We start from the raw sequence: 12,282 nt of genomic DNA, 5'->3' as shown, positions 1-12,282 counted from the left end.
CCCATCTTGGTGGAGGAATACTCCTTGGTGAATAACACCTCCAAGTTCAGAGCATACGCTGTTAGAAGAAAAAGAAACGTTGGCTTGTCAAAACTTGACCTGGCTTTCATGGCAAAAACCCTAGACCCTGTTTATTTCTGCATAGCCACATCTTCATGAGAGGGTCATCACCTCAAACTCTGTGAAGTATTATCTTGAGATGTTGAACAATAAGGGAGATTTGGTGATGGAGACTTGACCAAGCATGCATAGCTGTATAATGTTAGGCTGGGATAGAAATTCACATGTGTTACTGGCTGCATGAGCACAAATATATGCACAGCCACAGAACATGTAAGTATAAGTTTGCTTGAAATGGGCTGATGTAGACTACTAACAGAAACAGGTATCTAAAATGTCATGAGCTTGTATTTGAGATAGAAAAAGAGTACAAGACCATGAGGGCATGGATGAATTTGTCCTGAATATATAACAAGTATTCCTCTTGACAATTTCAGATTAGCGGGAGTCAAGAAAGTGTCGCAAATCCTGACAGTGGTAACCAAGGGGACATCGAGATCCCCAATAGTCCAGCTCTGGTGGAAAACACCGCTGTGCATATATTTCCCACCAACGATCACGATATGCGCCCATGCAATGGACATAGTGTACAAGTGTTACATCTGCAGCCACCAGATATTGAGTGCCATACTGAAACAGATCGGACTGCGCGTAACCATAGTAGTAATTGTATTGCTCTTGTGGAGCCAGACGTTTCTGAGGGCTCGCGTTCTAGTGATTCGGACTATAATGAGCGTCACTCATTGATGGAGGCGTCGAGACGGGAGATTGAGCAGGAGACGTGCGGAATCTAATCTAATTGGTGTCATGTGATTGCTTTGTGTTTCTATGATTGACATGATAGATGCTGTCGGAAATTCACCTTGAATGTAAATGTTTTGGCAACTTTGAGAAGGCTTTGACGTGAATAGTAGCAGAGATTTCAACGGGGTGTTTGGCAAAAATGTGACTTGGCTGTTTTTTGCAAGAAACTGCCGGTTGGATTTTTTGGTACATTCTGCAGCACTTTTTTCAATGTGTCTATTCAGCATGAGAGTTGAAAGTATGTATTTTGACAAATGCCTGTGCTGTAAGATGTACAATTTTGATATTGAGTGTTGATCTAATTCTAATGTGTCCAAGGAAAGAGCAAATTTAATTTGTACATCTTCCTTGGTTATGTTGAGGCTGAGTACAATGTATCTCCACCCAACAGAGGACAATGGTTTAAAATATGCCCCAGGCTTGAACAGTAGTCAATGATCGACCGATTTGGATTTCGTGCATGACAATATTATTCTTTGTGCAGTTCATCATCGCCATTTTTTTATTGCTTACTGTAAAATGCATTAGGCTTGCCATTCTTCAGAGAAACACTCATGTATTCATAATGTGCTGGTGCAATCTGGCAGCACATATGAACTTTCAGTCCATGCTGACAAATGACCTACATTTACCTTCCGCACAAATTCTAATAATAATGAGTTCCTGAAAATCTTGTAATACAATGTAATTTATATAGCGCTTTATATGTATGATACAGTAGAACCTCCATTTTGCAGACACCTCTCTATTTAGGACAACCTCTCTATCAAGGACACCAGTTTTGATCCCAAATTTCTTTTTTCATTCAATTTGACCTCTCTAATCAGGACACCTCTCTATGAAGGACAGCATTTGTCAGTCCTGATGGTGTCCTTAATAGGGAGGTTCTACTGTACTATACTGTCTTCGAGCGCTTTACAATCACAAACATTACTACCCAGCCTATTCAGAAACCTTTCTGGAGAACCAAGGGCAACCAGAATCTTTTTAAGTACACACACAAACATTTTGAGAGATGGGAGTTGCGTAGTGGCACCAGTCTGGGAAACCCGGGACCTCCTGAGTGTTTACTGAAAAAGCAACGGTTTTAACCCTTCCTGTATTCTGGTTGCTGGTCTAGTTTTCTGGGCGAGGCAGTTCCAACTGACACATTTCTGGTATCGATCCATTACATCACCTAAAGCATGAACATCATAGCTGTTTCCTTGTAGTGTATTTGAATATTTCATGTGTTCCGTCACATGGAAAGTCAGTATTACTACATGTATCATTGAGAATTTCTTACGTAGGGACTCGAATTTTTCTGATGGTGTTCAGTGTTGTGCTCTTTCTAGCTTGGACTGGTTTCTTCTGCTGTGAATACTATGGACAAGTGTGAGACGTTTACAGTGCTATACACACAGGAAGAACAGTCCAATTGCCACAAAGCTTTGTAATTGAGGTTGGACAGGTGTACCTGTACTGCCACTGGTGTGTAGCTGATACAGAAATGTGCTCAAGTGGTACTGACATGTCCTACGATTACGAAAGAATACTTGTACGATCAATGGACGCTTCTTCCAGCATGTATAGCACTGTACACGTTGCGAGGAGTGGGATGATGAGGTGTTTTAAAGTGTTTAAGAGTAAGTATCAGAGGTTGCACTGCTCTTCGTAATACTGTTACCACAGTGAGAATTTAAAATGACCGAGAAACTTCTGCGTGGATATATCGTGTCGTATGTGGCTACTATGGGCCCATTTATGTTTGACTGGCCATTTCCGCCGAAAAAAACTGCACTGGTCCATGAAGGCGGCCATTTACATGGTATGACATCACTAGATTGTATATTACATCATAACGACATCTGTAGCAACAAAGTGCGTCATTTTTGCCGGTGCCCGACCATTGAGTGAATGAAATTATCTTTTAAATTGCGCCTTTCCCACTGAATACAATGTTCCGAGCGCTCACACTCCAAAATGCCCTCGAAAGAGAAGAGTTTTCAAGCTTTTTCGGAAAATGTTGAGAGTCAGTTTCTGCCCTAAGGTTGTGACTCAGTGAGTTCCACATTCGAGGGGCATGCACTGAGAATGCCCTTGCCCCAAAGGTTACCAGCCTGCTGTGCCTCAGAACGGAGTGATCAGGAAGGAGTGTAGGGCACATGAACAAGTAGTCATGATTTTGACTCTCAGAATACTGCTGTAGCATTGTGTCGCATCAAAAGAAAATCGATTTTTTAAAAGTTACATGTTATATGTTGTTGAAAAAACCAAACCATTTCACTTTTTGCAAATGTTCTAGAAAATTATGTGCTAATCACTTGGTGATCCTTGCGAACACATGCTGGATTATACATCCACTCTAAAGGGACAACTTGGGCATGAGATACGTTGGTTTTCCATTCAAAAATGGCTTCTGGCAGGACCGTGGATTATTGAAAAGTCAATGAACTGCGATAACCAATGCACTAGAACGGAGGGGGGGGGGGGGGGGGGGGGTAATCATAGACCTGCTTGAAACAAAAATCATGATTAGAAATCAGCATTAGTGTGATACTACAGCTGGCAAGCAGGGTCACTGTCCTCCTGGCCAGGTGAATACCATGCCCAAGTTGTCCCATTAACCTTTTGGGTGTCTTATAGACGTACGACGGACATCCACTTTTGGAAATTGATGTGCCATGATAGACGTTCGACCTACATCTACATTTCATGGATCTACATGTAGTGTGCCAAGGTTTATCGTTATTCCCATTGATTTGGACGTTCCACGTATATCCGTAGGGAGGTGCCCTGAGGGTCTGGGGGTTGGAGCTGGCCTGTGATTGTAATCATGCTGTTTTACTGTCAGGGCCTACTGCATCTAGCAGCACTAGCCAAAGGCCAAATATGTATGGTTTATAGTGTTTATTTACAACATAATTTCCTTAAAAAGCCTCGGCACAGGGGTAACATAAGCGGCCGGCACCCAAAGGGTTAATACTCTAGTCTCGGCTTTTTATGGTGGGTTCATTATCTCCACGGCCTACCGCCTACACAGTGGTGATTTGTAATGGAAGACCACCTCCACCATATGAATGGCTGAACGTCTGTCATTCACATTTGAATCGTGTGACTGCTGGCATGGGACGCGGTCCTTGTGAAATTGATTGAGCCACAGGGAAAGTTATGGTTCATTACATCCAATCTTTTAATGTTCAATGTATGACCGAAATTGATACAGTTTGTAATATTGAAAGTTTTACTTCACACTGCTATTACGATAAATAAAAGTAATGCTATAATGCAGGGTGTCGCAAAAGAAATGCGCGAATTTTACATTCTGAGTATGAACCATAAACTGCCTGGGTGTCTAAATTTTCCTTAAAATTGCAACGTTTGGTGCATTTTTCTCTAAACATAGGAAATGACTACAGTCTCAATTCAGAACTTTTCGCATCGAGGTAAACAAGAAATGAGATAGATAGATAGATCCAGGGGGATGATTGGGGAACCTGTTTACACGTTTCAACACAGGCCATTTTTTTCTAAACACGTCAAACGTCGCTAAGGACAAAAGCCAACGTGAACCTTATTACCGATAGATTGCTAAGATGTGCAGTACGTCACTCGGTAATGTACACAGTAAGCACATGCAGCGACGATATTGTATAACGGCCGAAAACAACAATGGTTTTTCCTCTTGCCAATGTGACTGACGTCATGACATAAGTCGACGTCATGGATCTGCTTAGATATTCAGGCTTCTGTCTGGGTCAAAATTAGTTACCCACCATAAATCGGCTTCATGGCGCTTATTTACCCATCAAATTCTTATCTAAAAACTTCCACAAAATCAAATTCAGATTTGGGAAACCTGCATTCAGTAGTATTTTTCTGCATTTCATTGCAGCAAAACATGGTAGTTCTGTTGAAATACCACTGAATGCAGGTTTAAAAATCAGAGATTATTATGGGGAAGTTTTTAGAGATTTGTTGGGTAAATAAGTGCCACGAAGGTGATTTATGGTGGACAACTAATGTTGACACAGACAGTACAAAGACACAGTCCGTGTTCTCTCGCATCCTGCAGAGCACTATAGGCCTGATCCACTTCATCATCTAGCATGGCCATGAACTCAATTCCATCTGCATGTTCTTCGTCAAGTTGTGGAAGTGGTCCAGCCTCGACCTGGCCTTGGCGTCAAGCTGCCTCGAATCCATTTTCGATAACCTGGTGACTCATGGCACCACAGGCACAGGCATTGCTCACAATGTTGACAACAAACAATTCAAAAAACCACCCCAGACCCAATTTTGGAAATACCATTGACACTGGAACTTCGGAACTGCTCATAGGTCAGATCTCTTTCATAGGAGCGATTCAACAAACTGCCTGAGTGTTTAGCATAACCGCGAAATTGACCATAGCACACTTCGGAATTGCTCCGCCATCTGATTGGCCGTTTCATCACAAAAGCGGTGAGTAACCATGCTCTACGTAGTTTGTGAAGGGGAATGGCCTGCATATTGCAAACCCACCATAAAAAGTTGAGACTAGAGTATCCTCACAATTCATAAAAAATGGCATATGTATAAATGAATTTAAAAATTATTGAATTAATCATGTTTATGTATAGGATACTCCCTTCGATACGAGATTGCAATTATTGTCACTTTACATATTGTTACTTTGCAATTCTGATGCCATACATCTCTAATTCAGGGATCTGAATTGGGTGTATGACAGAATAGTCACAATGATTGGCTACAAGCAAAAATATGTCGAGAGAGGTTATATTTTTTTGCTTCTGGTACGAAAGTGTCCATGCATGGATCATTGATGGGCGCATGTAATAGATACGACCATTGGTTCCATCCATGGGTCTATGATGGGGGTTCTCCATCATCTATCCAGGGATGGAACGTTGAAGATTAATCCCCATCATAGATTGATTCATGGCCATTTTTGCCTGTGTGATGGCAATGCTCAATCTTCAGCTTGATCAGGTTAATAATAGTTGGGCAGAATTTTCCTGACTTTTGTACATCATTGTTAAGTAAGAAATTGATAATCCACAAGCTTTGGCAAAGTTACGACGCTCTTGCAGATCTTGGCTATATTAGATGCCTCTTTATGTTAACTGGTAGTATTGAGATATCTGTCATATGTGACCCATCACGGCAAAACCAAGCGCATGTCGCACAGAAGATGAGCCTAAATGACACCAGGAGATAATGGAAGAAATTGATGTGCTCATATTTCACAAAAGGCAGACAACAGAGAAATGAAGAAACAGTCCGTTTCAACCTGCCAAGCTCAGAGCGACATGTGTCTAACTTTGCTGTACTGGGTCACATATGTCTTTATATGATTACCATAGATCACAGAAATGTGCAACTCATGTCTTGTACAAATGTATGCCGAGTAGATCGATATCCTGACAGCGTTCAGATCCTGAGACTGATATCTACAGTGGAACCTAGCGGACACCTCTATGTATGCAAGTATCAACGTGTGTCTTATACCCACCCCCCATAAGGGGTCGACACCTCTTCACTATCTTAAAGATTCTTATGTGTAAGCATCCCCACTTCTTCACATGCATTTCTCTTCAAAACGTCAAAGCAACGACATACCAGGAGATTGAGAACAAGGCATCACACCGGTGTCTACTTATGTAGTATATCTTTGCTTCAAAGCTGTTCAACATGCTATCACCACATATGATTTGTATTGAATAATGATTATTGATGGTGTTTTTCCTGGACGGGGGTCTTTTTTCAGTGCATGTTTCAGTTAGTCCTGAATGATGTGTAGAAAAGTCATGCCTAACATGACCTGTTTACCTCCCGCTTGAAAGCGTGCACCTCCGCACTGTGAACAGGTGCTTGTTGACCCTTATGGGGGAGGGCATAAGGTGCACCTTGATACTTGCATAAGGACAACCTCTCTATTAAGGACACGAGTTTTGGTCCCAAATGGGTTGTTTCCATTTATTTTGACCTCTAATCAGGACATCTCTCTATTAAGGACAGCACTTGTCCGTCCTGAGAGTGTCCTTAATAGAGAGGTTCTGCTGTACATGAATCTTATGAAAAATCGCACTGGAATAAATCTTCAGTGGTGCATTGTTTTCTCGATGTTGTGTTACGGTCTAACCAGTCATTTGTATAAAATAATATCAAGACACGAATTGGGCTCTGGACACTGCTGCCTGTCCAGAAATATATTGTCTTCAAAGAATTCATAGGAATTTGGACTATTGTTATGTGTATTTATGCAACGGTCAATGCAAGTCCTGTGAAACGGAACCCTAGTCAGGTTGTCAATTCTACTTCAGTGTAGAAATAGGGTTCAGATCTTATCACAATATTACTTCTACCCATCAAAGTCCTGTTGATAAGATTGAGAATAATATTCAGTAGTGTCAACTTCTACTTATCAATTCTGCTATTTTCGTAGAAGGTTACAGTTGAAACCACCCTAGCAGACACCTCTCTATTAAGGACACTCCTCTATTAAGGACACCTCACTATTCAGGACACCTTTCTATTAAAGACACCTTCTGTTTCTAGTTCAGCAGTTTATTGACTGAAGATGCTCCCCCCACAACAAAAATGCACCAGTCAGAAATGAAAAATGCTCTGAGAATTTCTTCTAAGAAGTCTATATCACTAAATTTTGTATGACAGCTTCTGTATGCGTTATTGAATAAACTGGAAGGTATCCAGGAGATATGTTCCTGTAAGCCAACAGCTATCGTTATTGATTCAGAGTAGATTAATGGTACAAAATATGATCAGATGCGCAAACAATAATACTCTAAACACGTTTCCTGTGACATTCATGAATTTCTGGAGCAGATTGTAAATAAATTTTCTAATCATGTTGATGAAATTGTAGTTTATATGGTACAGATAGTTGAATTGTACATTGTACATGTAGTAAAGTTGACCTGAGGTGTAGAAGATAAAAGATACTTGTATCACTTATATCATTGTGTGAATGACCTAGTTTATTCAAATAGCTTTACATTCGTCTGATTCACTTCTGATATAGGTAATTTATCAGTTCAAAAGTATATCAGATTGATCCGAGTTATTTGTTTTAGTCTGGAGTTCAAAATGATATCCCAGTTGCCTGCTTTTTCCAGATACAATCAAATTCGATCAATATATTTTTGTCAAACATTTGTTCAAAAGTTGTTTCTGGGTCAAGTACATGTATGCCTTTGATTGCTTGTTATCTTCTCGCCAAGGTCAAAAACAACAAAACTAATGAAATGTCAGTAGCACTAACAGTGCACTGAAAGGTTGAGGAATGTGTATCCTAGCTACGTACTAGTCCTCAGCACCGAGAATCGCTGTTCCTCAAAACTGAGTATTACGAGGTACTGAGCATCTTGTAATCCTGAATTCTGAGTCCCTCCATCGTTCCTCTGCAAGGACGGCTCTCTCCCGGTATACCTGCATACCAGTATGTTTGTCATGAGCTTATATGTGACCCACCGCAGCAAAACGAGTCGCATGTCGCTTCGAGCTTGACAGGTTGAGACGGACTGGTTGTTCATTTCACTATTGTCTGCCTATTATGAAATCTGGGTGTATCAATTTCTTATGTCATTTTAGGCTCCTCTTCTGTGCGACATATGACCCATTTTGCGGTGGTGGATCACATATTTGTATTCGAATCTAGAAATACTGGGCCTACTGCGAACAGTGTTCAAGCATCATAGTTTGGCTAAGATGACAATTATAAGCAAGAGGATAAAACACTGGTACACAAGCAAATCAAGTGTTCTCGGCTTGCTCACTGCAGCCTTTTTGATGGAGGGTGTAAATGTGACCCGCTCTACCAAAACTAGGCGCTTGTCGCATCTGAACTTGACAGGTTGATACGGACTTGTTGTTCATTTCCCTATTGTAGACCTTTGGTGAAATGTAACCAAATCAGTTTGTAATAGATGTGAAACTGTGAAACTTCGACTTTGTATTCGCAAAGATCCCTGATCTGATTGCCCACACAGGGGACCGAGGGACTTTAAACTCAGGAATAGGAGATGTAAGAAACTTGTAATACTCTTAATTTAGGATTTTGAGCCTCCGGTGTGGTCCTGCCAATATGTTAATGATTTTTCACCCTGATGCCTGGCTTGTTCATTTTTTTTCAACCCGGTTCCTATCTCTGTAGAGACTTGATTTGAGTGTTAAAATTTGGTGGTAATTTATTAAGCTAAAGGCATCATGTGACAGTGCGGGAAATTTGAATTTGAAAAACCGTGCGTATACGGTCTGCGGTTGTGAAATCAAACATGGCGGACCGTGTATGTACGGCTTACACCAATGAGCTACATTTGGGAAATCTGGCAGTTCTAAATGACATTGTGTGATGTATTATGAAATAGATGTACATGTTTAATACATGTAGGCCACTACAATGAATTCATGTCTTCATTATGAGTTGGTCTGCCTGAATGTGGTTAACACAAATAATTTTTTTGACGTGGCCATGTTAGTTTTAGTTGTTGCCTCTGCTGGTCAAAAGGTACATCACGTTCTGTCATTATCTTCACAAAATTTGCTGTTTTATGATTATTGACTTCACTACAAAAGGTGTTCGATGGGCAGTGTGAGGAGGATATGTGCATTCTTGTATAAAAAGAATTCCAAGTCACAGAATACTTTATCTAAAGGCCTACGCTGTTCATTGGAGATTAAAATTTGTAACTGAATTTCAAAATTTCCAGTTCCTAAAAATGTACTAAATATAAATTTTAGCACTGCCGTTGTGTCGACAGATATGGTATTGTGTAGTACTGCATTTCTATTTTCCCGAATCACCCGTAATTACGAACTGCTTACCCCTTTAAAACCTTCAGCGCCGAACCACGTACATCTGCGTGGCCCAAATCCCCCCTCTATGAGCTGGTTATCGGAGTCTCGTGGACTTCATGAAAGAACTACGCCATCGCCATCTTCAGGGCAAGGTGGGAACTGAAAAGACCAAACCACTGAAAAACAAAATAAAGCTGTTCCCAACACCGGGAATTTTTAGGGGGATGGGGGGTGGAAAAGGGGGTCATTTTTGGTCATTTTTCAACCAAAAAATAAAATATAGTAAAGGAGTGTAGCTATTAACTCTATTGATTCAAGAAGACCCTTGTCTTGGAGCAGTTGCTGCAGAAGACCTTATACAGCCATCTCTTATACTTTTTTTCTTCTGGGGGTGAAACAACGACGTGGAAGGTGTTAACGGGAATGCAGTGATTTGCTTACAGAGAGAGGAAAGGAATAAAAAAACTGTCTTCTACAAACTTGGCATCTTCCAACACCCACACCAAACACATCTAAAAGACTGTTGTCTGTTGTAGCCTAATAAACCGCACAGGTTAACCCTCTAGTCTACCAACCATTGACGAAACCTAGAAAAAAAGGCAGGATAGTTTGAAACATCTTATAAAATCTATGCACTCAATGACAAAAATTTGAAAAATTATGAATAAATTGTGAAAATTTTGTACATTATTTAAATGGTTTAACAAGTCGATTTTGCTTAGTGCTTTTTATATGCCCATTGCCAATGATATGTTAGCATGCTTTGCTTTATATTATGAGGTCGATATTTAATACCAGAGAATAAGCCTAGCGAACAGCCGATTTTGTTGCGGCACATGACCTTAGGATATGCTGCAAAGGTTACGTTTTAACGTCTAAACAAGGAAGAAGATCACCCCAGAGGCTTATATAACATCGTGGGCTGAGCGCAAAACTGTTGTAACTGACAAATTTAAAAAAAATGAGTTAGCCCCAGAAATCAATGCAAAAACATCATATCTACAATATTATTGTGTTGATTAGTGCTGCCTTCTATCATACGCCCCTAAACTACCAATGTAATACTATTGTATCTGCAGATTACAGGAAAACATGAGTGCAAAAACATTGTATCTGCATTCAAAATGGCTTCCTCAAAACAAAAGAGGCTGATGACTGCTGATGAAGTTCAAATCTTTGAAGTCATTTTCCTCAAAACCAAAGGAAGTGTAGATACAACAGTTTTGCACTCAGCCCACGACATGTAATTACCACAAGTTTAAAATATCTGACATCATGGTACTGTAAACCGCAAGTTTTCGTGGGTCATGTTATTTTTGCGCATTTTAGGAACAGCCTCAGTTCGTAAAAATACAACTCGCAAAAGAACATTTGTTGGTTCGAAAAACCAAAAAGTTATTTCATAATCCGCCAAAATGAAAATTGTGAAAATTTTGTGATTCGCAAAAATAGGTGCGGAAATTTGGTGGCTTCAGCATCTTGGCACACAAGGCTCTTGAGATTAGAATGTCCTGTCTGACTGTTACTTACTGGAAGTTGATAAGCGAACATTGCGTGGCTACATTGAAATGAACAGATTTATGGTTGGCTCAACACATGTTTTAGACAAAGGTGGCTGTGTCTATTCATACGAACACCGAAGATATTCCTGTAAGGTTATTTTTATGTCAGTTTTGGCATGCGCATTGTGGAAATTCCAGCATTTTGCATGCTGTGCCGAACCAGCTCCTTCTATACAAACCCACTTCTTTCATGAACATGTACACATAGTTTGTATGCTACATGGCAACGTCCCTTCTTGGATAATCCTAATAAAATGAAATATCCTCACGCCTTCCGACCTTTTGATGTGCATGCACTGTTCTATATTACTGTAAAAACAAATGATTATTATATTTTCATCACACAAACTTGGAATTATCACAGCAATTTCTCATGTAAATTTGATGAAGTTGGTTGTCAAGGTAGGTGAGCTGATTGCGAAGTCGCACTGTGACCTGTCACAGCCAAAACAGGCGCACTGAGCTTGGCAGGTTGAGACGGACTGGTTGTTCATTTCACTGTTGTCTGCCTTAAAGTGAAATTTGAGTACATCAATTTCTTCCAATATCTCCTGGTGTCATAAAGGCTCATCTACTGTGCAACATGTGCCTCGTTGTGCTGTGTTGGGTCACAAATGTCATCATTCTTCAAATAAACATGGCAAAGTTGCATTTTCGTATCCGTACCAGGCGTCTGTTACCATCCCTCATGTTAGAATAGTCTGCAAGGAAAAGTTCACAGTCATGTGATGTAAGAATACCGGTATACCCACAGCAATTCACAAAATTATTCACTCATGTATCCTGTATTCTTCTTCCCCCAAGGAAATTCATTTTCACATTTATTGAGGCATTTTTCTTATCATCTCCGGCTTTAATGCCTGGATACGCTCTTATAAAATTCACTTTTCTTCTATGTGTAATGTGAATGTTTATTTTGTTGTTAATCATGTTGTAAATAAAGTTGTATTAAATATAACTAAATGGTACATGCATTTTTTCCTGTTAATGTTCGTTTATTGTCTGAAAGTCATGCTGGTTGCAGGGCTGATAAAGATGACTGCTTTCTACCAGTTTA

General features: G+C 40.1%; 1 protein-coding gene across 2 annotated transcripts in view; it reads left to right on the top strand.

Annotated features, from left to right (window-relative positions):
- Nucleotides 1-12,200, top strand: part of LOC135493965 (RING finger protein 150-like) — a 36,112-nt gene extending 23,912 nt beyond the window's left edge. For both annotated transcript variants that reach the window (XM_064781664.1, XM_064781663.1), the window contains one exon: nt 498-12,200. In XM_064781664.1, the coding sequence (XP_064637734.1) occupies nt 498-854 (357 nt within the window). In that variant the 3' untranslated portion in view covers nt 855-12,200. The remainder of the gene's footprint in view (nt 1-497) is intronic.
- The last annotated feature ends 82 nt before the right edge of the window (nt 12,201-12,282 follow it).

Source organism: Lineus longissimus, chromosome 9, assembly GCF_910592395.1.
Source record: "Lineus longissimus chromosome 9, tnLinLong1.2, whole genome shotgun sequence".
Taxonomy (NCBI): domain Eukaryota; kingdom Metazoa; phylum Nemertea; class Pilidiophora; order Heteronemertea; family Lineidae; genus Lineus; species Lineus longissimus.
The sequence above is the reverse complement of the archived record's forward strand: the minus strand, read 5'-3'. Positions and strand labels throughout refer to the sequence as shown.